We start from the raw sequence: 27,712 nt of genomic DNA, 5'->3' as shown, positions 1-27,712 counted from the left end.
ATTAGGATACAGTGAGCTTGTGTTTAATTATAACTATTACTGTATCTGCTTCTGCATCATGCTGCTCCCCATCTTCTTACAGGCCACTAGTTAGTCTTCTAGACGGTCGGGTTATTTTAGAACTAAGCGATAGCCTTCCGTGTTCTGCACTGTAATGACAGAACAGAAGACAATCACACAATGATACACATTTTCTGCATTGACTAGTCACTTTGAGCCTGTTTCTCTGCCAGAAGGTTTATTTCCCCTCCCCCTCCAAGGATAATTTCAAAGTGGGTTGGTTGTTTGAGCCACTTCTGGGATTTTATGGACACTTGTGCAAGAACTATGGCAAGACAGGGAACGCAAGCTGAGGGAATGCTTTCTGCAGCAGCATTTGTCCAGTCCAGCTATTTTAGAAAGAGAAACTGTGTGAGTCAGAAGGGGTCTCCTGGGCCATCTAGTCTGACCCCCAGCTCCAGCTGGCTCCGTTCATGACATGTCTACCATGTGCATGTCTAACCTAATAGAAACCAAGCGATTGCCTCCCCTTTGGGGAATCAATTTTGTCACCATCTGTAGGTTTTCAATGTGCAGATTGCAAAACTGCCTGAAGTAAATGCAACTGGATATAGTCCTTTTTTTTTTCTTTTGTGTGGCCTTCTAAGGCAAAAAGACCTTATAAAGGGCTGATCCCTTTAAGACTCCACAGTCCACCTCCATGTCTGCATATTCTAATTCTGACCTTTCAAGATAGCAAATTCTACAGAGGAAGCCATCATAAGTCAGATACAGTTAAAATATTGAGTTTGGTGGCATCTTCGAAGCATTACAGTGGCAAAAGAATTTGTTAAAAACCCAGTTTTTCAGATGTGGGAGGATTTACCATATATACCAGCATATAAGTTGACACTTGAAACAAAAATAGCAAGGCAAGAATGGGGCGGAGGTCTTATATGCTAGATGAAACAGTTTCATCATACAGTAAAAGCCCTGTATCCACAGGGGATCCGTTCTAAGCTCCCAGCAGATGGCTGAAATCTTAGGACCCCTGCAAAAGTGGGAAAGCCACAAATATCTCTAGAGAAAAAGTACACATATTTCTAGGGGCTTGTCTTGGTACCAGCCAGCCTCACATGTTTTGTCTCTTAGTATATCTAGAGGTATTTGCTGTTTTTTCTGTTCGTTTTTGTTTTGTTTTTTGCTACAAATACAATTGTATAAAACAGCATATAAGAGGACCCTTGAAACCAGCAATGGGAGTTGTCTTATACACCGACCTATGGCAAACACCAGAAAAGCAGCTCAAAATATTGACCTTGTCATTATACGTAAGTTATCTTATATGCTGGTATATATACATTGAATTGACTTGGCTGAAACATGCAAGCACACTAAAATGAAGGAGTGAGCTGGGAAGCACGATAGAGTGAGTCCCCTTCCTGAACAAAGCAGTTCTCAGTCTGGGCAATGCTTGGAGAAAGTAACGATGAGCCCCCCCCCCCCACCTTCCTGTTGAATTCCGTGATGGAAAGCAAGGCTTAACATAAGTTGCCAGATTAAGAAAAACACTATAAAGTAGCCAAAAACTCAAAATGTGAAAGTCATTTCTCTGCAATGCCTACATAAATACTAAAGCAACTCTTCATAATACTCCACTGTGCATTCCTCACCCTCAAATAAACATAATAGGGCTGGATGCCGAGTTCCCTGTGGGCAAAACTCCACTCCTGGGACATTTCTGCTGAATGAAGAAGCTACTTTTGCAGATTTCCTTCCTCGGTGTCTCCTGGAAGGGTGCTCTGCCATACTGATCCTTCAGAACTGAGTGGGGGCAGTAGAGGGGCGGCAGAGGAAGACGGTTTCAGCAAAAATTGTCTCCCAGAATCTAATGTAGCAGAAGCCTTTGCTGGATCCTAAGCCTTCTGCAAATAGAAACCCTTTCATTCATAGAAGGGAACCCTGGATGCAACTCATGAGATATACATCCTTTGCCACCTGAGGGCGAACCCTTCAAACATCTGGCTGTAGGCTCTGATCCATGCAAAGTCACGCCACAATAAATACCTTGGTATTTAAGGTGCTACACATGTACTAATGTTGCAGGAAAGCTTACCTACCTTTTGTTACAGCTGCTACAAAGCATGATTCATCTGGAAAATTTCTGACCATCTGTGACAACCCAGGAGAGAACAACATAAGTTTAGATGTTGGCCAGACTCAAAGTAACTGATTTTAAAAATATATATATCTACAGGAAATTGCCAGGTTTGTAATAAAACAAAAATAAAATTCCACAAAGACCTCAGTGACAGATGGCAGTTTGGTAGTTATGAGTCAGAAGGGATTGTGGGCAGACCTAAAACCCAGTTGTGTTGTAGTGTGGGTATAACAGGTGCACACACAGAGAGATGGCCAGACTCGTGCTGATGTTCATCTGAAAAATACGTTCACACACATTTTAGTCTGGTTTGTCCCAGAACTTGTTTCCTAGGCTAGGCTTCTCAGAAATAGAATTCTGCTCCTGCAGGGTGTGAAAGTGTGTTTTCCAGAATAGCCTGTGTCAGATCAAGAAGGGTAAAGAACTGGTGGAACATGGCCTAAACCATTTGAGCTGCACCACAAGCTGCTTTTGCCACAAGCTGACAGTCGCTGCCTTAGACAAAGTTTTTTTTTCTCAGCCACAGCATTCACAGTATGAACACAATGATTCATATTGTAATTTTATATATATTTATCTGTATGATTGTTTATGATTTTGGAAGCCATCCCGAGGCTTATGCAAATGGGATGGCATACAAAAATTCCTAAATAAAATGATTACGATCACACCAATCTTCCTTACAGAGATCACTGGGAATCCATAAAATTGCTCCATCAGAAAAAGATCCAAAAGCAAAAGTAAAGGGATGTGGTCTAACTAAAATTTCACAAAGCCATGTGCAAACTATTGCGCTCACTAGCCCCTTCAGCTATCTTGAGACAAGGTGGGAGAGAAAGTACTGGCCATGATGTATAGGAAGTCCCTGGGTTATGAAAGAGTTCTGTTCCTGAAAAAATGGACATGGAAACTTTTATGCAAGTTGGATCACGTATAGTTGGACCTCCACATTTGCAGGGGTTAGGTGTCCCATGAAACTGGAAAAAACAGATCTTCTTCCCCCTCCCCGCAAACTCGGCAGCATCTCCTCTTCCCAGCAAGGAAATGCTGGAAAGATGTCCCTGTCCAGATAAGTGAGACAGGAAGGCATGCTTTGGAGGCCTTCCCTCTCTCCCCTTTTGCCTCCTCCCTCCCTCCCTCCCTCCCTCTCTGTTGATGCTTTTTCTCCCTTTGCTTCTCTATGGTGATGACAATCTTCAGAGTAATTGTTTTAAATTAATAGGATTTATAGCAGTTCATTCCTAAGTACAGGTTGATTGTAACTCGGATGTTCATAACTTTGACTTCCTGTGCTTCTTCAAACTGCAGTTTTAAAGCAGTCTTAGGACAGCATGCAGGAGGCATCAGTTTGATCAAACCAGTCTTCCCCAACCTGGTACTTTCCAAGACTACAGTGCTTATAATCCCTGACCATTGACTGCTAGCTGGGGCTGAAGAGAGTTGTACATCTGGAGGGGACTTGCTTTGGAAAGGCTGGATTAGACCTCGGCTCCTTCCAGAAGTAATTTGTGGAATGTTTATAAGGGGAGCAGGACACTTGTGCTGGCCAGGCCCCAACTTCCTGTCAACTCTGATCTTTGCACAGTGAGTGCCATCTGCACGTCTTTGGCTGAGGCTCCCGACTGCGAGTTCTAAGCACTTTCGGCCAAACACGCAGAGCTTTCCCATTCTGGACCGGTTTCTGTCCAGTGTGTGGTCAAAGGCAGACTTGTGAAGAACAGCACGCTGGAGCAGGCCCTGCTTGCCCTCTGCATTTGTGGATCGAGCGTTTGACACACGTTCAACATATACACAGTTTCTACCCAGAGGGAATTGCCTGCCTCACTTGATCATGCCACCTGCAGTTAATGATCTAGTTCACACCACTACCATCAGTTACCTCCAAACAACCCTATTGGAGGGTTGTTTCGCACTGCAACAATCTCACCTAAGTTTGGATGACATGACAAACTGTTACTATGCAGATGGTTACACAAATGCTCAGCATGTGTCATGGCTTGTTTAACCCTCAGTGATTGTGCAAACCGGCCCATTCCTTGATTAGCTCCTCTTATGGTGCACCTCTTGGACACAATGTAGGGTGAATTCTATGGGCTGATTTGTTGAAGCAACGAACTTGTTTTCTTGTCTTGTGATTCCGTCTCTGTGATCTAAAAGGACAAGCCCAGCTTTGGCATCTTCAAAACAAGTTTCCAGTTCTTTCCTACCTGGTCACTGACAAGGATGTGGATTCCTGTAGGTCCCTGTCTGGAAACCTGCTGGATCTGATTGGCTGGGAGACTGAGCAGTTCTGCTAGCTTATTGGTAAGTTCAGTGGCGGTCAGTTCTTCCAGATACAACTCCTGATATATTGCTTTTGGAAACAGAAAAGAAATAACATTTTCTCTTTTATTTATTTCTTCATTTTTCCACAATAGATTATGTTACAGGAAACATAATAATATGTTAAGTATTAAATAAAACAAACATAACACAGAACATTCAAACCAGACCAGAACAAAGTGAAAATATGGTAGTTTCCACAATTAAAATGTCTTCTGGAATAAAAATATTTTCGAACATCATCTTAAAATGAAAACATGTTTTTACTGCCTACAGAGATAGAAACAGCTGAACCACAAAGCCCCTGGTGATAAAACATAGTAGGGTAACTTTGACTTACTAGATGTTGGATTGTGTGGACCATTGTTCCCGTTTGTTTCCAGCTCCCTTGAGACATAAAGGATGAGCCGAGGGCGCACACACCTGAAAGGAGGGAGGGAAGTCAGATCAGGGCCTGTGTGGACTCTGCGAGGATCTATTGGGAGGTTCCCCATTCAAATTTCCCATCAGCCCTGAATGCTTGAGGTAAGCTGTTCTCTCAGCCCTGCCCCATGTCAGAGGAGGAGAATAACCCTACCTTGCAGAATTCTTGTAAAGAGCAAGCACAGAATCAGGAATATCCAAGCAAAGCAAAACTATTTGTGGTGTCAGGTTGTTCCATAGCTGAGCCACTGCAAGGATCAAACTCAGCTGTGTGGATGAATAACAACATGCTTTGCTCTGAGAACACCAAACAAGTGAACAGCATACTTTTCTAGGCTGCTGAGCTGGCTGGCACAGCTGTAATAATGGTGGTATTAAGGTCTGAGAGTTAGAAATCAAATCTCAGATGTGGCCTGCCTGGCTGGAGGGCAATAGGCGTAGGCAGGCACAGAAAAGGATGGAAGGATTAAAGCCAAAGCCAGGCCTTGTGAAAAGAGCATTTGTGAAAAGTTTTAGCAGAGTCATTGCCTGGCTCTTTGGGGAGGGTGGGAAGGAGATGTTTCAGGCTACATGAAAATAGGCAAACCAACTATTTCCCCTGCTTTAACTGCAAAAGTAGCTTCTGTAATTTACATCCAAGATGTGAATGGAAGGGGTGGGGGAAGAAAACCAGAACACTTTCTTCCTGGGTGATCCATTCTGATGGGGTACCCAGGCCAGAGAGGAGATTCTGTCCAAATCTACTCTTGGAAACTTTTGGTGGGTAAGCAACTTGTCTCCAGTTGCCAAATTTTTCTCTAAAATGCCAGGAGCACTATATTGATATCACTATCTCAGTAGTGTAGTTTTCTGTTAGTGATCCCACTCAATCAGTTGGTGTACGAACAGGAGCACCAAACGTTACTTCTTCAAGTCAAACATTTTAGCTAGTGACAAATTGTGTTTTTAACAGGGAATTGGATGGGAATGAAAGAAAGGGTGGTAACAGTGCTTTGGAGTAAAAGGACTAGCCTCCCTGCCCCCAGATTGCCTGTGTTCATTTCCCACTTCCTTTTCCTGGATTGTGGTCAAGGTCGGGTGGAGGAAAGAGATGGTGCGGAGGATGCATGGCCTTGTACCCTCTCCCAAGAGCTGGTTTCCTGATCACATGACACAGATGCAACCTCGGAACCAGCCTCCGCCATGGCTGTCTGGCCCAGGCTTTGAGGAGCTCGGCTGGAACACACTGAATGAACCGCTGGCATTCAAATTAAGAGGCACAAGCTGTTTGCTCAAAGAACAAAAGTTTGTGGGGCAGTAATCTCACAGTCACAAGCAACTCCTCTTTCTATACCTTTAATCTGGTATTGCAGGTTAGTCATTTGTAGCTTTTTGCTTATGAGAAGGAAGGGGGGATTGTAATCAGTCTCTTGGAGGTCAGTTGAGCTATGCAACAGGCTACTAGATCACGGAAAGAGAAAGCAGGCACAGGGAGTAGAGCAGTGGGAGGTCAAAATGGAGTGTTGTCTGAGAAATGAAAGCAGTGAAATTACAAGGATTAGGGCAAGGCAGGAGCAGATCACAGTCACCAGGGCTGAGCCCCAGAACCTGCTTGCTATTCACCTGCAGTTGCAGCCAGACCACAGACTTTGCGCAAGCGCCCAGGACTCGGGGGAACAGAAGGAAAGGGCTGTTTCGCACTCTCTGCCAGGTTACTGACAAAAGCTGTCATTTGTATTTCAAGGAAAACTGACAGCTGGGACAGGATTGGGTTATGCCACAAAGGCTCCTGGGATATATGGCTGGCAAGGGTAAAAGAAATGGGCAGCGTGGGGGCAAGCCACAAGAAGCCACAGAACACCTGGCTCTTTGTTGGGAATAATACTAGTTAGTGAGTGAACAACCAACCCATGTGGCTTATTTTCAGGGCAGCTTATTCTGACATGTGAACTCACTCAGAGATGCCCCATTCACACCATTGCAGCAGGGAAAATAAGCTACAGTGGCTAATTTCTCCTGCTACACATGCTGATTGGATTAACATAATTACCCTCAGCAGTGCAGCTTGTTGTGACATCTGAACCTCTGTTGCCATTGTTAATAAACCACATACTACCCATGGGTTGTTCTGAGGTTGTGCATGGCTTGTTAACCACAGCGAGAATCTAACCTGTGCTGGTTTATGAGTCATGATACAGTGCATGTCTGCCCATTAGGGCTTAATATTCACGATGGTCAAATGAACCAGTCTAGAATTTTATGACTGAGTACACATTTGAACCAAGTTTTCTTTTAACCACTACACATTGGCTGTGTTCACACATCATAACAAACAACCCTGCATGGATTCCATGGTGTACCAGTTTTTGCCTAGATATGCCTGACAGACAATCAAGTGGTTTCTATGCTAGTATGGTTTTCATTTTTGACATGTATCCCATTAGTAACTGTGCATGGAATTCAATCCCATGCTGGATGATTGAAGGACACTACAGCTGCCACTCTTTCCTGGGACTTTGTGGTAGCTGCAGAATGGTGGAAACCACGATAGTGGGTTTGGACAACTGGAGAAACCTTGATGAAATGTGGAAACCATAAAGCAGACGACTGTTTCTTATCTTGGTTTCTGAAACCCAACCATACCATGATGAAATATCACAACAGGGTTCAGGTGGCACGACAGACCATCCTGTACAAGAAATCACCAGGGCTTGTCACATCACTTATACCTGTCCACTGCAGTTTTGTGGATATACCTGAATTAAGTAGCACCTCCTCTTCCTTCTGTCTAATTTTCAAAGTGATTGTGGTTAAAAAACAAACCTGTTCCAGTGGAAGTTTTCTTGGCATGATCTAGCCAACATTCAGTACTTTTATATTCCATACATTTCAATAAGAAAATGAAACATACATAATTAAGATCAATGGGACTTAAAATGCTGGACCCTGGCTTCCTTTTATCTTTGTAGAAAGTTGTTCTATGTGCAGTACAATCCCAGATATGGTTACTCTGAAGTAAATTTCACTGAGATTATTGGGACTTGCTTCTTGATATATGTGGATAAGAGTATAGCCTTTTATTAAGGGCGTTAGCACCAGGAAGCTCCTGCACCTTGAACAGCTGGACAGAAGAGGGAATTTCCACAGGTGTCACTTCTTGTACAAGCTTCACCTGCTCAAATTTCTGCCTCCTCACATCTGTTAAAGGTGTAGGAAGGCCCCATCCTCTTTTGTATTTGGCCACCACCTGCAACTACTACTTAAGAGGTTTTTCCCCCTACTCAAACTGTTTTTCAGTAGCACTTTAGCAGGGAGTTTAAGATATGCCATCTTCCTCCATTGCATACCTGGCTTTCAAAGCATTTGAAAGTCGGATCCCATCCGCCGTTCCACAAATCTGTACAAGATCGGTGCGTGAAAGCTTGAGCAAATCACTTCCTATAGTAAGAGAAATAGGTTGAGGAATGATGGACAAAATTGACCCTGTCCAGAATTTGCTCTTAAGGGTCTTCCTGGGACAATGGTGCTTGTGAAATTACTTCATAGGGTTTGAGACAGAGTTGGTCAAATTTCTGTTCTGATTATTTTGTTCTGATCCATTAGGAATTACTATATGGTCTGGAGCACTGGGACTTTGAATCAATGTACATGGTGTTTTGCAGCATATATAAGCCAAAAAAGGCAAGTCTTTACTCCAAGAAGCTTTTCATTCTAAATTCATCTATGCAAATACATTTTCCCCCGATTTATATCCTGCCTTTTTCCTACAAAGGGCTCAAGGCAGCTTACATCATTCTCCTCCTCCATCTTATCCCAACAACAACCCTGTGAGGTAGGTTGGGCTGAGAGGCCGTGACTTGCCCAAAGTCACCCAGTTGGCTCCATGGCTGAGCAGGGACTAAAACCCAGATCGTCTGAGTCCCAGTCCCATGCTCTTAACCACTACACCACACTAGCTCTCTGAAAACTATTCAGGTTAGCTATTTTCCCCTCAAAGCTTAAATGCCACAGAGAGAAATATTTCTCCATGCCTTAAAAAACAAAAGCAAATTTCTTTTCCCAGTGGATCTGGATGGGCAAGAAAAAACATCAGTATGAGGAGACTACAAAGGTGCAAGGAGGCGGCAAATCTTCCGATAAATTTATGGGCAGCCCTGCCATGGAAGCGAAGTCTCACCTGTATAGCTGGCAAAAACCCGGGAATAATTGGAAAATCTGTTTTTGTGTAACCACTGTTGAGTTTCCAAGATGGAGGCACTTGGGTTCAGAGCCTGAAAGACACACACACAGAGAAAGCAAGGTCAGCTCAACTGCAATTCAAAGGCCACTGGGAAACGTGCCCCCTACCAGCAATTGCAAGTGTGTGGGCTGTATTTACACGATGAGGAGCAAATTCTGGTTGGTCAGAAGCATTCCTCCAGATTTTCGCCTCTTTTCCAAGCCTGAGTCCTGGTGCTCAAAATCCATTCTGGGGCTGAGCTGTGGATAGAGTAAGCTCTACAGAGACCACAGTGCAAGATCTTAAAGGAACCTGAATATAATTTGATTTCTCCCAAATGTCCCTAGTCTAGTTGCACAGTTGTGTCAGCTCCTGGTACTCTGAGGAGGTTGGACCCAATGGCCTTCTCAGTCCCTTCCAACTCTACCATTCTATGATTCTATGAGGGCAACGAGATACCCAGATTGACTATCAGAATGCAAAAGGCACGAGACTTATAATGATGATATTCCAGCACAAATGATAACTCATTTTCTAACTAATTCTTCAGTAGCAATGGTGGCAAAGAAATTGTATTTCACTGCCACCACTGCATCTTTTCAATGTCACCCAGGAGAGCTTTTTCAGGTGGTGAAAGGCCTTCTGGATGTAGGCTCTGAAATACAGCTGCTTAAACCCATTTTGCAGAAAAGTTGATCAGAGCCACAGATTTACAGAGCACGTGTGTCCTTCAGCCACGTCGTCACAGATCCCTTCTGGAATGCATAACCTGAGGACAGAGATTGGCTGTTCAGAGGGCACCAGCTTGCTCTTTAGATCCTTGCCCCTCCTTAGCTTGTGAAACTGGCCACAGTTCAGTTGGTTATTTGGACCTCAGAAGTAGTGACCAGTGCCTCCTTTAGGAATGGTGAGGTCCGCACAGCTTTAGAAGAAGCAGTGGCAAGGACTTTGTTTAGAAATCAAATTTAGATCCTGTGGTTTTGGATAACTACCACACCATGCTAAATTTGCCATCCTGGGGCAAGTTGCTGGAGTGAAGGGCTGCCTCACAGCTCCGGGCAATATCCTGTGTTCATTCTCAGACCCACAGCTGAAAAGAGTCCTAAAGGTGCGTTTATTTTCTCTGGCTTTGTCACAGGATGCATTTTATAGGTGCCAAACTGAAAATATTTTAGCCACAAATACCTAAATATCTCTTGGATATTTTTATTTATCACAAGTTTATACCACTGAATAGCTAAAGCTCTCTGGGAGTTGCAATTAAAAATAAAAACTACTGTATAAAATTTAAATAGTTAAGACTAAGGATGGGGAAGATTCAGTAGTGAGGTATGGAATCCAGCAGTCTCCCCAGGCTCAGCTCCCCAGACCCTAGCCCACTTTTTCACAGAACTCTGCACATGCTCACAGATATTCTCATAACAATCTTTTGAAGAGGAGTCTTGTAGTCATGTGAGCCAGCTGCTCTTATTCAGTAATGTGTTATACCACAGCCAGCGTCATCTCTAAGTAACGAGACCGATACATGTAGAGGTGCCATTTTGCAGAAAGCCCAATATAGTTTTCCCTGTTCCTGAGTCATTGAGTGGCTTGCACGAATCTTCAGAATTTCACATTAAAAAACAAAACAAACCCCTGAAGTGAAATAAAGACTCCCAATGTCCCTGCATTTTATTGTAGCTGCTGGAAGACCTGTTGGAGAGAATTGAAAGTGAAACAAAACCAGAGCCATGAGACTGTTGCTCAGGATCTTTCATGTGTAATAAATTCAAAGTCCTGGATGAGGTATCCAAGATGGCGGAAGGCATGGGTGTGAACAACTGAGGACAGCTGCAGTCCTCAGTTTCCCTCCTCAGCACCCTTAGGTGGATGTGAAAGGCAGCAACAGTGTCCCATGTGCCATTTCAAGAAAAATGATGGTTTAAGGGAGCAACCATCAGTTATCTGGCACCTTTGTTGTGTTGTGAGCATTTTCACAACCAAGGGGGAACGTGGATACCTGCCTTTTTAACATTTAGCATCTGACGTCAAAGCCATCTTTGGCCACCAGGTGGCACCATTACACTGTGTTTGGTAAGGTGAGCAGGCGCCAGACTCTGAATATAGACCAGCAGGCAAACTTTCTGGGGAATTGTGCCCTGCGAATCAAATCTGTTTATCTTCCACATCACTCTGTTTAATGGCAGCAAAACACGGCAGTTTGGGGTAGCCTCCTCACCTTGCCTCATGCTACATGTAGCTTGCAAATCCCTATGCAAGTGAGGTGGGATTCAAACTCTCTGCCCCTCAGGGCACCCGTTCTGCATACTGAAAATTTGCTGGGTGTTTTGCACACGACAGGTTTTTCAGGCCTTCCACTGTGCCTTTTAACAGAAAAAATGTTAAAAACATGGTCCAGCCCTCATCTGTTACCATCCATGGCAGAAAAAAGAAGGGGGGCTACCTTTCTCCGGGCCTTACAGGATCCATGGGGGAAATTCTAATCTGCTTACACAGTACCACAGAAAACTATTTGAAAACCACTGTGTGAATCATCCAAAACAACTTGCTCTTAAGAGTGCAGAAACAGAATCTGAAAAATTGCAAAGCATTGTTAAAAGATGCACCCACGTTTTCTTATCTTTATTTTTGTGATATGCTTGCAAGAAAGCAGGTGTCCTGCTGTTGGCCTCTATGAGTTTGTGACTTCTGTTTTTCTCTTTTTGTTACACTTATACCCCATCTTCTTCCCTCTTGCAAGGAACCTGAGGTGGCTTCACTTTATCCTAAGAAGAACCCTGTAAGGTAGGCTTGGCTGAGCATCAGTGACTGGCCAAAGTCACCCAGGGAGCTTCATGGTTGAGAGGGGATTAGAACCCAGAGCTCCCAAGTCCCAGTCCAACACTTTCACCATTGGGCTCTCCGCCCTGCTGGTGGTCTGCTTACCTCTGCCATGTTCTCTGAGGAGCTGTCCAAGGCGTAGCTCGGTGAGGCGCAGACCCTGCCAAGGAGAGTGGAAAAGCAGGTGAAGCCATGATTTCAAAAGAATGAGGGTCTGAATGCTATTACAGGTGCTTGTTTTGCCTGGTTTACCTTTCGGGAGTTTGAAGCTTGAAGGAGTGTGGAGAAACAAGGCTGGGAGTGGCTGGAGGGCTGTGGAGGCTGCTGGAAGCTTCGGGCCACGGGGCGCACTGGGAAGGGGGTGGGAGGAAATAGAACCAAAGGAAGAAATATTAGACCCCAGAAACTGCATCTCATACCATCACCAATCTTCAACAGGTTTTCTTTTTGGCTCTAACCCCTTCTGAGTTTGACTGTGGAAGAACAGAACTCTATTTTTAGAATACCTTCTGGCTGGCTGGCTGGTTGAAAAAAACAAGTTTCTAGTTTTATATGAAGCCAACCTTGAAATTCAGAGAACAATGCCTGCTTTTAAAAAATAGCAAATTTATATAGAGAATGATATCAAGAACTCTGAGGTGATTTCTGGTGGACATGGGATGTGGCTTCAGTGCCTTGCATGGTTCAGGACAAGTGAGAGCAGACTCATTAGTATAATAATAATTAGGTTTTTATGGTGCAGAACTCTAAGAAGAATTAACCCAGGAAGTTCCAGGATTGAAGAAGCTCTTAAACAGTGCCTGTATTGGGGCCTCTGGGCTTCAAAAACAGTTTTAATCCCAGTATCAGATTTTGTTAAGGATTTAGAGTTGTGGAGTTTGTATGTTGGAAAAAAATGTTTCATTTTAAACTATAATATCCCATTGTGCTTCATAACACATCTACCACCACCACCACCACCACCACCCCCCCCCCGCCAAAAAAACCCCAACCCAAATCCTGACAGGAAGTAATTTGCTTATAAACAAAGAGAGACTTGAACTGCAATCCTATGTGTGGTTAGAGAAAGAGAAGACCTATAATTCCCAGTGTGCGTCATCTCTCTCTCAACATGTATCCCAGGTGGGGCAGAATCTGCTGTAGGCAGGACCAGCCTGGTTTTATTGGCACAGTTAGCAATTGTGACATTTGTTTGTGAAGTGAATAGCAGCTTCGCATCCGAATTGGAATGGGGAAGAGAAGTAACCCTTTTGCTGCTGCCCTGGTTGTGACCTGGAACAGCCCCCTGCCTTCCACGGCTGCTATAAAAACTGGGGTGCTGCGCATGCCAAAGAACTGTAGGAAAGAAGAGCCCTTATTGCGCTTTCTCCTGCGGGCAAATTGCCCCATTGGGCTCTGGGCCTACTCAAAACAAAACAAGCTTCAGCTAATTCTCAACAGGTTGTGTCTGTCCTTAGAGGAAGCCAGAGAACACCTTGGAATAAACACAGAAGTGCAGATGGCGTTGAACATCATCTGACCTAGTCTGGCCTTTCGGTTAAAACTCTTCAAGTAGCAGCTCTGTCTCCACAAACGCACACTTGCTTCCTCCTGTACTGTGGGGTGGTATTCCCAACCTAGGCTCAGATACTGTTGTGCATTTTACATATAAGTAGACCTACAGTCTAGACCTCCTAGGATATTGTCAAATGCAGGGTAGTAAACAACATCCCAAAATTTCAGCCTCTGTCCTTTCACAATTTTTTTCCTATAAACAAAAAATGCCTGGGGTATAAAATGTTCCAGAATCTGCAAAACAAAAGGTCTGTGGGATGCTTTTGTGACTCCCCACAAAAAGTATACATTTTGGGGCACGAGATGAAGTTAACTGCAGGCCATCTTGACCTGTTCTGAAAGTTAGGAGGAGAAACAAACCACCACCCCCAGATTTTTTTTTTAAATCTAAATTCCATCAAGGGAAAACATTTTTATGCTGATTTGAACATACACCAAGTTATTATTATGTTGATTGAAGTCACTAGGTCAAACATTGTTATGCACTTTTATTATTATACATAGTTGCAGGAAAGATTGTATCTTAGATTATTTTACTAGAATTTACTTTATAGATAAATGCATTTAGGAAAGTATGCTAGGTGTTTTACAAAACTCAGTGAACAGTTTTGTAAAACACTGTGGGGAGAGCAGAGATGGACAAACTGATAGAGGCATTGCCAGACACTTAAAAGATCTAGGGCTGAGGTCCACAGGTCATAAATATTCATAAAATATACAAAGGCTATTTTATCTATTTGCAAACTTAGAATTATTACTAGGATTTGTCTGCATTTGCAGAAGTCAAAGCCAGCCAGCAATCAATTTCTCATTCAAATCACTTCAAGTAACATAATTCTAACATTCATTTGCTTCTCTGCAACAAATCAACCAAATCAGTAGTAGCTCCTCTTCAATTAAAACTAATTTGCAATGATAGAGGGGTGGGGGATGCAGAAATGAGAGAGTAGCTGGTAGGTTTTTCCATGAGTACTTTATCACATGAAGATCCTTCTAAACATAGCAACTATGGCACCAAAACAGTTGCAAAAATCTGACAAGAGTGTTAATCAAAAAACAACCCAAGGGAAAATCTTGGGAGGGGGTGTGTGTACTCCTTATTAAAATTCAATTCTTGCCTAGATCTATTATTATTATTAATATTATTATATATTTTGATACCACTCAATAGCTGAAGCTCTCTGAGTGGTTTACAGTGACAGATAAAGTACACTAAATTTATAATAACTCATCCACACCCCAAAGGGCTTCAGCTATTGGGCAACATAGAAGTTAATTAAATTGCAAAACAGTAACAACATAAACATACAAATTTTAAAAGTAAATTTCAAAAGCTACGATAGCTTACACAAATTAAAGCACAAGACCTGTTAAGTAGCTGACATAATTCCATATGGCCTGAAGGGCCTGATCCTGCCCAATCCTGGAAGCTAAGCAGGGTTTGGGCCTGGTTGAAATCTGGACGGGTGACTTAAAAAGTTGTGAACTGCCAAGAGAACTTTGGCTCCAGGCACCTCAGAAATGTAATGTACTAATAATAATTCTCCAGGATAATAGTAAACTAACTAAATTCCTTGTCACAGAAGCCAGACTTACCCTCACACTGAAACAATATTAAAGTTGGTCCCAGGTGGGCCTCATTCCATAACTGGGGGGCCACCACTGAAAAGCCCCAACCAAGCCTCCCTCAGACGTGGAATTGGTGGCAGGCCCCAGCACTTGGTCACAGTGGTTAAGCAGACTGTGCTTAGGAAGGGCGTTCTGTCAAGGATGGTGATTACAAGCAGTGCAGGGGCTTTACAGGTTAAAACCAGCACCTTAGGTTCAAGAGCATACAGGCAGTCCATGTCAATGGGCTAGAACTGGCACTAAATGGTTGGATATTCTGGTCCCTGTTATTAATCTGGCTGCTGCAGTTTGCAGAAGTTGCAGCTTCTGAGGAGTCTTCAGAGGCAGCCCCACACAGAGTGCTGGGGTGCAGGAAGCCGGTCTAGAGATTATTAGAATGCAGGTTAATGAAGCTGGGCTATCCTTGTCCAGAGAGGGGCACAGCTGGGCTACCAGCCAAAGACACTCTGTGCCACTGAGGCCACCTGGGCCTCAAGTGGCAAAGGTGACTCGAGAGAACTCGCAAGCGACAAACCTGCTCCTTCAAGGGGAATGCGACCCCATCCAGAATAGGGAGAATTCCTTCCAAATGGTCAGAAGATCCACCTGCTAGCAGCACCTTGCTCTTGTCTGAATTGAGCGCCAGTTTTTAGCCCTCATCCAGCCCACTGTTACAACCAGGCCCCAGTTAGGCACAGCCACAGCCTCATCTGTTAAAGATGAAAAGGGTAAATAAAGCCCCATGTCATCAGCATATCATTAGCATATTGATGACAGTGCATTCCATCATGCCAAATGACCCCTCTCAGGGGTTTCATGTAGAAGTTGGGGGACAAGGCAGCCAGCCACAACCTTCCCCCACCCCCCGCCCACCAGTCCCAAGAGCTGTCTGGAAACCACGTGAATCCACCAGAGCCTTCCTTCTCCCACCGCTGCAGAAGGAAGTGATAAACAATAGAAGTTGCTTCACGGCGGCCTTTCCCAACATGTTGCCTGCCAGATGCTTAGGACCTTGACTCCTGTCAGTCCCAGCCGCCATGGCCAATGGTCAGTAATGCTGGGAGTTGTGGTCCAAAACATCCAGAGGGTACCAGGCTGGGAAGACCGACCTGTTGTTTACCTGCGTCTAAACTAGCTGATGTGTTGCCAGGATGAAACCAGGTTAGACAGCGTTGTGTCGAGGACAGGCTGTTGCCATTGCAGAAAGAGCACACGTACCTCTGTCAGCATTGTGCTTTCGTACGAAGGCTGATACTTCTCGCGTTCCTGAAGGGACTGCTTTTCAATCTTTTCCCTGTCTGTCTTTTGTTTCCGATCTGCTCCTTTTGGCTGAAAAATACATGCTTGAACTATATCAGCTTTTCAAATGCGTTTACTGTGCAGTTCTATCTCTATCTATAAATTGGATGTGTAAATAAGTGGCACGGCGTTCAACATGGTTTATTTCCAGGTAAGCACGCACAGAAAAACCCCGAGGCTTATGCGAATGGGGCGGCATATAAGTTCTCCATATATATATATATATATGTATGTATGTATATAGCTTAAGCCTCAAAGAAATGAATGAGAAAGAGTGAAGAAACAGGGAAGGAACAGATTTCGGCTATCTCACTGAGAACCTTGTATTTGGTTCAAAGCAGCTTATTCACACATGCATGGCTATCACTGGACTTCCCTACACTTGATTACAGCACATCTCATGATAGGAAGCAGCATTTGCGAACAGTGACTGCTGGAAAGCATTTGTGTGATACCAACATTCTAGCTGTGGTGTCATATTTTTGATGACCTCCTTGCACATGGAGGAAGCCTGCAGTTCACACCGCCCATTTTGGGACAGATAAAGACCACTCAAGCAATCGCTTTCTTTGTCAGCTTCTTTCCAATAGCAAGCATTTTCCATTAAAGACTGAGCTCCACAAATGTTAACATATGTCCAATGAAGTGGTACCTCAGGAGAATTTACCATAGCGAGTGTGCACATGTTTATGCATGCACAGGGAGACAGTTGGGTTTGCTGTTTATTTTTAATCATATCCTGCTGTTCCATACAGTGCCCTCCAAAAAACTAACCAGATTTACACCCTCTTCGTTTCAACCATGCTACATTATTCTGCAGTATCATGTGGCTTGGCTCACTAGCTTAAGTCATCTAGAGCACACACTCTTGCCCAGTCCTACTTGCAGACGCCATGGCCTGGGCTTCTTGTGGACCCATTGGAGGGCCCTGCTTTTGGACAGGGAGCTGGGCTTGACCGCTGGTAAGTCTTCTTACCTTGAAGACTTTGATGAGGCAGCTGGCTGAGTGCAAGTGCTCCACATGTTCATCCTTCTCGTTGGACCTGAAGGTGTCCACCTGGATGCGGAAGGGAACACCTTTCTCCCCTCCATTCTTACGTAGCGTGAATTCCGTGCTGATGCAATGGACCTGTTGCGGGGAAAGAGGCAAGCCGTCTCAGTTGGGAGCAGCGGGTGCAAGGCTCACGAGGACAGCCGTGCTGTCCCAGAGCCACCTAGTCCAGCGTTCAGTTCTCAAAGGGGGGCCCAGTGGTCCCCAGAGGGAGAGGAGAACTCTTGTTCTGATCCTGGGGCTATCACTGAACCATCCCAAGCCAACCTTGCTCATTCCACATCGCACATGTAACAGCCTTTGCTGCTCTTTCCAGAGTGAGCGTTATTGCTTATATAGCCGAATGGTAGCATCCATGCAAGAGAGGGAGGCATGGAAGATCTGTTGAGCCTTGCAAAGGTATACAACACATTTTAAGAGGTGTGTGTGTGTGTGTGCGTGCGGGGGGGCAGGGGGCAACAGCCCCATGGGGACTGACCATAGTCAATGGCCATAGAAGGCTGAACAACTGAGGAGCATGTTAAACTGGGGTGGATGGATCCTGGACACAGTGCATATTGTGTTGCAACATTTCCGTGCAGCTCCCACTTGTGCTACTACTTCTACTGTGATTAGACTCCTTCAGCGAACGAATATTGGCACGATCCTCTTGGTACCCTGAGGTGAGGGGATGGAGACTTGGTTCATTAAAAAAAAAAAGTTGTTTGGACAAAAAGCAGAAAGCAAGCTAGGAAAGGAGGAAGATTCAAATGGAAGAAATAGTAATGATAAGGTAGCCCCACCTTGCATACCTACCTGAACAAAAACAGACGTTCGCTTAGTGGGGTCCCACAGGAATTCCACAGTATTAAGCAAAGTAGGGTGGATGTGAGGCTCAAGGATGCCTACAGACATGGGGATATCTGTAGGAAAAGATGAAAAGTGTCAGGATTCAGTGGGAACAGGATATCCATATCGGGGAGCGGGGGAGGATGTATGAAGCTGCCTCCTCTGGCCATGTACAGGTAGTCTCTGGGTTACGAATGAGCTCCATTCCTGAGAAAATAGAAATTCTTTAAGTCAAATTTGTATATAAGTTGGATCATGTATAGAAGGCCCTCCACATTCACAGGGGTTAGGAGTGCAGGACCCCCCATCAAAGTGGAAAAAGTGTGAATATCTCTAGTCCCACCTCCAGTGCCTCCTCTTTGCACCAGGGAGATGCTGGGAGGATTTCCCTCTCTGGGTGGGCAGGGCAGGAAGGCATGTTTTGGAGGCCCTCCCTCTCTCCCCTTTCACTTCCTTGCTATTTATGGTGATGATGATTTTCCACAGTAATTTTTTTTAATTAATAGGCTTTACCGCAGTTTGCTTGTAAGTATGGGTTGTTCATACCTTGGATGTTCATAACACAGGGACTGCCTGTACATGATGTGCAGTCTGCCGCCTTCCCTCTTTTGTTCCCTTTCTTTCTCTTGCCCATTTAAGCCCCTCCTCCAAATTTTCATGCAGATTTTCGTTTTATTGTCCTTTAGTCCAGGGGTGTGGAACCTGCAGCCCTCCAGACATTGTTGGATGTCAATTCCCATCAATCCCAGCCAGTATGGCCAGTGTTCAGGGATGATGGGAGTTCCAAAGTATAGCCAAGTTGTACATAAACACAGTTACATTTTCCTCATGTCCCTCCCCATCTGTTGTTCCCCCAGTTTATTCTTTTCCAAGATAATTGTGGAAACAAATTTGACGGCTATTCCCTATGAAGCTGTCTTTGTAAGGTGCCCCAGCCTGCATAAGTGAATAAATACTTACAAGTATTAAATAAGTGAATAAATAAATAAGTGAATAAAAGGCAAGCCCCTGGCAATTGAGTACAGAATGGGAAACAAATATGGAGGCAAAGGAGATGGAAAATGGGAAACCATGCTTGTATAGCAACAGGTGACTGGTGCCTTGTATTCCACCAAGGCTTATTTATTTATTTACATGTATGTATATAAAAGGTAAAGGTTTCCCCTTGCTGTTACGTCCAGTCATGCCTGACTCTAGGGGGCGGTGCTCATCTCCGTTTCCTAGCTGAGGGAGCCAGTGTTTGTCCACAGACAGTCTCCGTGGCCATGTGGCCGGCATGACTAAACACAGAAGTGCACGGAACGCTGTTACCTGCCCACCAAAGGGGTACCTTTTTATCTACTTGCATTTGCATGCTTTCGAACTGCAAGGTTGGCAGGAGCTGGGACGGAGCAACGGGAACTCACCCCGTTGTGCAGATTTGAACTGGTGACCTTTCAGTCAACCAGTCCAGCAGCACAGCGGTTTAAACCTGCATCCCTACATGTATTTATAGTCTGCCTATAATTGATGAGGTTGAGGCTTGCTATGTCATGGAGGCTGTTGTGGTGTTTCAAGGTATAAACATATCTCAGACCCTCTACATAGGAAAACCACAAGCATTTCCCTTGTGAATAAGCATGAAGCTCTTAAGAAACACGAGAGAAGTCATGGTCCATCCAGTCCAGTACTCTTCACACAGTGGCTGACCAGCCGTTCACAAGCTCCCTCAATGAGGATGCGTACAAGAGCCTCTCTGCCCAAGCTCCCCAGCATATGGTGTGCACAGATATACCACTCCTGATAAGAGAGGTAGCACATAGCCAGCAATTGTCAACAATAAAAGCTTTTGTTAGCTACCTCCTCCATGAATTTGTCCAGTCCATTTTTAAAGCTGTCCAAATTGGCCATCTCTGCTTCCTGTGGCAGGGAATTCCATAGTTCAACTATGTGTGGTGTGAAGAACCCCTTCTTTTTACCTGTCCAGAATCGTCCACCAATCAGCGTCATAGGAGGACCCCATTGGCTTCTAGTGTTTATCTAGGCAGAAAAATGTCTTCCTCTTCACTTTCTCCATGCCATGTTTAATTCTGAATACCTCTATCATGTTTGCTCTTTTTTCTAAGCTAAACGGCCCCAGCTGTTGTAGCAGATCCTGATGAGAGAGTTGCACAATTTTACTTGCCCTTCTTTACACTTTTTCCAACTCAGTAACACCCTATTTTGGGGCATGGTGACTAGAACTATACACAATATTCTAAGTGCAGTTGCACAAAAAGATTTTTATAAGGGGAGTACAATCCTGGCAGTTTTATTTCAGATCTTTTCCAATTATGCCTAACAAAGAGCTTGCCTTTTTCACAGCAGCTGTTCCGTGAGTTAACCATTTCATCAAGCTGTCCACCACATTCCCAAGAGCCCATACACATTCCCACTTACAGATGTTGCTGAAGATTGGAGGTTTGAGAAGAAACAAGGTTTAAAAGTTTTAAACTGAGCATGCTGGAAAATACTCTTAAGTCCCCAGTGTTGATAGATCTTGATGAATCTCCCTTCCTTTAAAAAATAATCACTGACCAATATCCAGGATGCGGTCACCTGGCCGGCTCCACCTCCATCCTTCCAGTTGTTGGTGTTCTGTATACTGCAGCCTTCGGTCATGAAACACCACCCTGACCACACTCTGCAAGGGAGAAAAAGACACCTGAAATTTCCCTGGGCCCACTCACCCAGTGCGATTCACGCTCATCTTTGCTACATCAAATGCAAAGCTTGCACTCTTTTCTCCTAAACTTCCAAGGTCCAAAAGCCCTTATAACTAGGGATGCTGAAGACATTCAGGTTAGAAACACAGACCATATTTGTGTAGCATGAAAACCCATGTTGCAAAGAAGTTATGTAGAAGGAACGCTCAACAGATAATTAAGCTCACTTTGGTGATGAACCAGTGAAAGCCACTCCGGACTGTCTTTCAAGGGACAGTCACTAGCTGCCAAATCAGAAATCACTTTCAGGATCTCAGAAGAAGGGGAAAAAATGATAAAAGCACAAAAATGTTGTGGTGAATGCAAAAAGGGTTTGTGATTGTAGCCAGGTGGGGCATGGAGACAGCCTCAGTCACCACCAAGTGCCCCTTGAGCTTTTGTGGAGTAGTGGGCGTTGGTGGAGGCCCAAGCAGACCTGGCAAGAACAGCAGGAAGCATTTGCCTCTCTTGCCAAATAGCTCACTTGCTGGATTCCAGCACCCGCAATGGGATCGGTTGCCTTGATCCAGGCAATGCAACAGCCTGACATGGGTACAACAACCCCTACAACAAGCCATGGCTTGTTAGGGTGGCTTTTGGCCTGGAACAATCCACCCTTTGCGAAACAGTCTGGGTTTGCATGGCATGACAACCCTCCATGGCTTGTGACCTACAATAGGTTGAAATGTTGTGTGAACCTGGTCAAAATAGGTTGATGCTAGCAAATGAGTGACACAAGTATGTGCTCGAACTCTCCCTGCCCATCCCTGCACCATCCTGCCACTGCTTCAGGCCTGTTCCCTAAAGAAATAATGAGCCATTTTTTAAAAAGAACAATTTCCATCAGGGACCTCCTGGCCAAGTATGGACACATGTGAAGTGCTGGCAGGAGAAGATCCTTCCTGGCTGCAGGGTCCAATGGAGTGGTGTGCTAATGTGGGAACTGCCAGATGGGAAACATCCTGTCCAAATCGTGCGGCTAACATGATAGGGCACAACCTTCGTGACAATTCAGGATCAACACAAAAATCTGTAACCACTGTTACCATGACACACCTGCCAGCACCAGGATAATCTTAGGGAGCTTTGCTGCAGGGGTCTTCAAGCATTACCATGACAATGTAGGAAAGCGTTTGAACATGGACAGCAGGACATAAACACTAAGTCTATTGTTATTCTCAGTGCAGAACTGAATTAGTTGGACCAAATCAGTTTTTCACCCCAATTAGCTTTCAGTCCAGTGATTGCCATTCAGGGAGAATCTATGAGCAAAGCCTGCTGGGAATGTCCTCGTTCTGCTAATATCCAACATCTGCGAGTCAAAGTGTTACGTTCTCTGGGCCGAGATGGTGCCTGCAGCTATTATCCGTCTAATCAGTAGAGCCGTTAAATATACTTTTGCAATGCCCTGCAGCAACAAGTTCCATAGGCTGACGATGCAGCATCAGAGAAGGCAGCAGGGGTGTCCCAGCCCATTCTCCCTTCCCATCCCTCACCTTCAGTAGCTTGCGCCCCTCGGCAAACTCTCCCATCTTGGGATTGCACAGCATCCGGATTTCATATGACTGCCCTGGAAAAGAGTAGAGTCTGCCAGGAATGAGAGGCTGGTGAGATAAAGATGCCCCAAGTCCAAGGCATCGTGTCCAAACCTTCACTTAAGCCTTGGTGTGTGTGTGTGTGCGCGCGCACGCATGCGCACGCACGCGTGAAGTGGTGTGCTTCCCGTTCTTGTATCCACTCTAGTAGAGTAGTGCAATGAGGACGAGCTCTGGATGGACCCACTGAACCCATGTGGGCAGAGGCGCCTCCGGAGGCACCAGGTTTCATTCTGACTCACAGGAGGCCAGGAGGAGGAGGAGGCTGAAGCCGCAAGGGCCCTGCCACTGCAGCGCAATGCAGTGGGAATGTGACTGAACGTCCAACCCAGAGTGGTGGTGGGTGGGGGGACTAGGCACAGGAGTGCCTGGGGTCAGATCTCCTGTGGGGAGGGAGGAGCACTGCTTGGCAGGACACCCCATGCAAGGCAAGCTGCAAGAGCTGCCTGGCCTCACTTTCTCCCAAGGGCACGTGACCAGGCAGCTCGTTCCTCTACCAGCAGACCCTGAGGGGGGTTTGAGTGGGTGGCGCCAGGAGAGCTGGCTGTCCCCGGGCTGGGCTCTCTCCGGCTCCTGCTAGTCTCGCTGTCCCCCACAGGCTCGGCAGGAGCCTGAGCAGCCCGACCACGGCATCAGAGAGTGCTTTTTTGCCAAAGGGCTCCCTGGGCTTTTGGCTTGAGCGGGGCTTAGGCGGCTGCCTGAGCACAGGCGAAATGCTCAGCCGCAAGGGGTCTGTGCAGCTCTCCCGTGAGCCATGGCGAGGCCGGTTCATAAGCCGGTTCATAAGCCACCCCTGGGAATCAGGAGGGGGGTTCCGACAACACACTAAGCCTCCCCACACACCATGGCTTATTGTGTCATGTGAACCTGGTTACTGGTTCTCTCATTTTTCAAAATCTGTTGTGGGGGTTTTCTCCCCTTGTTGCAGGTAGCACTTGCTGTATAAATATGACATTTCTTCTCCTCATGGCAGGAATGGAAAATAATGAGGAATGCAGAGATGCACTCATATGTTAACAAGAAACACACACACCATCTTTACGCAGAAACGTTGCACTATTTTTAGTCTCACAGAGGTGGAAACATCTACAGGCGTAATACCACCTGCAATACCCCACTACCGCAGAGGTGGGTATTTTCTTCTTGGGGTCATCTTAGAGCCAGGGTGGGCAACCCACAGCCCTCGGACCACCAGCAAACTTCGGTTCAGGCTTCGGTCAAGACTGATATGATCCCTCCACCCTCAGCAGCCCAGTTTGTGGGGAGGAAGGGAGCAGGGAGTGGGGAGGGGGGAGAGGGAGTGGCAGGGAGATGGAGAAAAATGGCCCTGCCTAGCACCAGCATTGGACTTTATAGCCAGCACGGAGCCTTGGGCAAATGACTCCCCAGGAAATGCAGTTCTGTTATAGAGAAAAAAGGTTCCCCCTGCTGCTTAGAGACTTTCTAGTGTCTCAGCATTAGATACGCGATCGATTTTACAGGGGAATCGGCCTGTCCTTTTGGGATGGTGGGTGGATAAAAATATAGTAAAGAGGCACATGTGTAAATCAATAACAACACTAAAGTCTAGTGAAAGATAAGTGTATCCTTTCCCCTGGAGGGATAGCCATATATCACAGAAAAAATGGGGCATCTTTTGTTAATTTAAAGACAGTCAAATTTACTGGGGCAGGAGTTCTCATGGACCAAAGCTCACTTTTTTTTTTTTCAGAGTGTGTGTACAAGTTCCTGTGGAAAACAAAGGGAGGCCAAAACGTCAGAGCAATGCAGGAGATAATTGTGAGTGTGTCACAGCATTACGCAGAGTATTAATGAATACCAGATCCAGTCAGCAGGAGTATGACCCGTTCCCGACTAGCAGTGGTGAGTAATATTTTCCAAAGGGGAAGTCTGTTGCAGCAAAAACGACAGGGAGCCTTGCGCCACCTTGAAAGCTAACCAATTTATTCTCACATAAGCCTTTTGTGAATATTGTCTGAATTATGAATTATTCATCAGATGGTGGCGACAGTGCCAGATCGAGTGGGTATAAATAAACCTAAAAAGGAGCACTTGGTTCTTCTGAATTCCTTAAATGGCTTCACCTGCATCCTTTAAGGCTGCAAGTCTATACCTACTCGCCTGGGGGTAAACCCTATGGACTTACTTCCAAGCAAACACGTGCAGGATTGTACTCTAAGACTGCCTGAAAGGGCTGGTGAAAGGAAAGGAGGGAATGTCTATACACTGATTTATTAATCACATAAATAGCAGGTGTCTGCAGGGTCCTATGAACATTTTCTCCAAACTGATTTCCAGAGTTCTATGGGTCATTCCCAAGTCAGTGTGCACAGTCATTATGTTCCACCTTCTTTATTTTCAAAAAATTAAGGAAAGCCAAAATGAATTAGGTTAATAGAGGGGACCAACTGTTTATTTTAATTTCCCTAAATTAAAATAGCTATAGCATTGATATTCAGTATCCCAGTAGTTTAACATATTATCAAGTGGACATTAATTTGCTCCCAAAATTCTCTTCTATTTTTTTCTCAGCAAACGTTGATGCTGCCCATTTAAGTACTTCCTGAATGACTTGATATTTAGTGAAAACCATCAAGATATGACAGATGAGCAGTTTGTAGTTTTTCAATCATTCATTTTGTGTTAACTTGGTTAATTCATTCAGCCAATCTGTTAATATCCCTGTTGAATAGGAGAAAACATCAGAATGGGCAACTGGCCAGTGTTAACTCCAGGAGTCAAATCTGGCTCAGATTCTGAAATTTAAATTGCAACACCGAAAACCTGAAAAATGTGATGAATGTCTGCCTTTGCATTATCAAAGTGGCCTTTGGTACTTTAGGACCTTGACACAAGTAAAGCCCACTGTCTTTATCCATATACACCCAACCCTTGCTCCACTGCACTCCTTGAGCTGTCGTGATGGTAAAAGCTAGTCTCAGTAAAAAGGGACTTTCTGTCTTTTCCATCTTAGCCACCGGAGAGGTCAAGCATCGGAATTGTGGTCTAGTGAGCATTCCCTGTGCTCACCACCAGAGGGCAGCAACTGAGGATTGTTTGATCGCTCTCCTTGGTCTTCCGCTCCCCTTCCCGGCCGCTGGCCCAGACCTTACCTTGGTTAAGATAGGTAAGGGTCTCCTCATGCTGTTTGACTGCTGGAGAGGTAACAGCACACAACGCATACTGGAACGATGGACAGTGCTGTTCAGCAGAGGTTGAAATGCTGTTTGGCTCCTCCTGTTTCAGGAATGGCAATGCCAGGGGCTCCCTGCAGGTGGCAAGAGAAGGCACAGGCATGGCAGACTCAGGCAGACTGGACTCATTCACAAGTTAGCAGTTAGAAGTTACAGGCTAGAAATTTCCTGTACGGGTAGCATTCACATGAAAAGAATAGCACACAGCTAGAAAATAATGTAGTCACTGAGTGCATGTACTTGTGATTATTTGTTGCATGCCCACATGAGGTCTAAATGTTGTTATTTTGATTCCAAACTTATCGAGTGGCTAACATTTTCTAAGTACTGTCCTGAGATGGAAAGATCACACCCTCCCTGCCACAGGCTCAGTATAGGATAGGCAGGAGGGGGAAGGAGAGGGGCCAGATGGGTTTCCCCTTGCCACAGTGCTCTTCCTAGCCCTCTTTCTAACCCTCGCCAGACACTGTAATCCCAGGGAAGGCATGATGGGATATGAAGCCAATTCAGACAGGACAGGCTGGCTCTGGGCAGGCACCCGGCTAATTTCTATATACACGTGCTTTCTCTTGTAGGAATGCAGTAAAATCTAAGGCAGACTTTTCCTTTTGTTTGCTCATGTCCATAATCTGAATGTTTAATCTGTCCCAGTTACAGCACGTGTTTCACATTAAAATACTTGCTTTTCACTTTCCATTCCACACTGACATTATTCACAGTCCCCTTAAAAATAAACATGCAGACATTACTAGATTAGAACATGTATAATTGGTCCACCTGTGAATACATTTCTTGGACACATTAATTGCTTTGCGGTAGAGCGAGATCCAGCTTTCTTCATGTTTATGAAAACTTCCTTGCCTCTTCTCCCAGTGGCATTTTAACCACAGACTAAGCTATGCACAAACCTGCTTCTGCCACCATACATTATAAAAAGGTCTGCATACCTTCTGGAAAGGCTTTCTCTATTTCACTGAAAGGTCTTGGGCAAGTCACTGTCTTTTTGCCTAATGTACTTAACCTCCTGGATGTGGCTTCCTCCCAAAATGGGACCGTTTCACACAGTTTTGTGGCTGCAAAACTGAACTTTGACCAACTCTATTGCCTCACTTCAGGCTTGCACGGTTCCATGATTCCAACATAGCATAGCAAGGCAGAAGGCAGAGACAGGAGTGTGAGCCTGGACAAAACCAGGGCGAGGTGGGCAGATGCAAAAGAGGATGGAGTGCCAAAATCCCATTGTCTTCGCAACTACTAAAACTGCAGCGGCCTTGCCCTCTTTTGCACCTGGCAACCTGAGAGGAGAGGAAGACCTTTGAACAACAGCCTGAAGAGTCCTATAGAAATTTTATACAGCAGAATTCAATGTCCCTGAGAAACAATGGGTGGAACTGGGAAAGCAAGGGCAGATTCATCTAAAATCTTGGGCTTGCCAGCAGGATCTGACCACTGGTCAGTGCCAAAGGTTAATTTCCTTAATTTATATATGAAATGCACTGCTGCAAGACAGAGTGATGCCACAAGCTTGGTTGGATTTATATTAGACAAATTTATGGAGAAATAGCTTAAAAGGAACTCCCATGTGTCAAAGCAGTGTACCTCTAAATACCGCATAAAGCAGGGGTGGAGACAAGCATCAGTGCTAAACCTCACAGGCTGTTAGATGCATCCACCAGGCTGCTGGCTAGAACTGGAGCGCGGGACTAGGAACCTCGGCCTGATCCACCCAGGCTGGTTTTTGTGTTCTGGGACCTATCAGCTGGTCTGCATATCCCTTCCCAACATTTCTAGGCTTCTGTATGATCATCTCCCTGCACCCTCCGCCCCACCCAGCATGGGGGGAAAGGCAGGGCAGAGAAAAGGGGGCCTCTCACCTTATCAGACTGCTGCCAGAGCAAGGATACAGTTCTCCCGGGCTGGGCCAGTAATGATCAGGTTGGCTGTGCCAGAAAAGCAT

General features: G+C 45.1%; 1 protein-coding gene across 1 annotated transcript; it reads right to left on the bottom strand.

Annotated features, from left to right (window-relative positions):
- Window positions 1-111: 111 nt before the first annotated feature.
- LOC123031820 (transcription factor CP2-like protein 1) lies at window positions 112-27,712 on the bottom strand. The gene is made up of 15 exons (XM_044447177.1): window positions 27,630-27,712; window positions 25,675-25,829; window positions 22,463-22,536; window positions 20,800-20,905; window positions 18,211-18,317; window positions 17,341-17,493; window positions 16,284-16,394; window positions 12,156-12,253; window positions 12,009-12,063; window positions 9,042-9,135; window positions 8,212-8,302; window positions 4,803-4,885; window positions 4,348-4,493; window positions 2,100-2,151; window positions 112-149 (listed from the first exon to the last, which is right to left on the bottom strand). The coding sequence occupies exons 1-15, from the start codon at window positions 27,710-27,712 to the stop codon at window positions 112-114; spliced, it is 1,446 nt and encodes a 481-aa protein (XP_044303112.1).

This window comes from Varanus komodoensis, unplaced genomic scaffold (genome assembly GCF_004798865.1).
Source record: "Varanus komodoensis strain SLA01 unplaced genomic scaffold, ASM479886v1 scaffold50, whole genome shotgun sequence".
Classification (NCBI taxonomy): Eukaryota; Metazoa; Chordata; class Lepidosauria; order Squamata; family Varanidae; genus Varanus; species Varanus komodoensis.
This window is presented reverse-complemented; position numbering and strand designations above follow the sequence as displayed.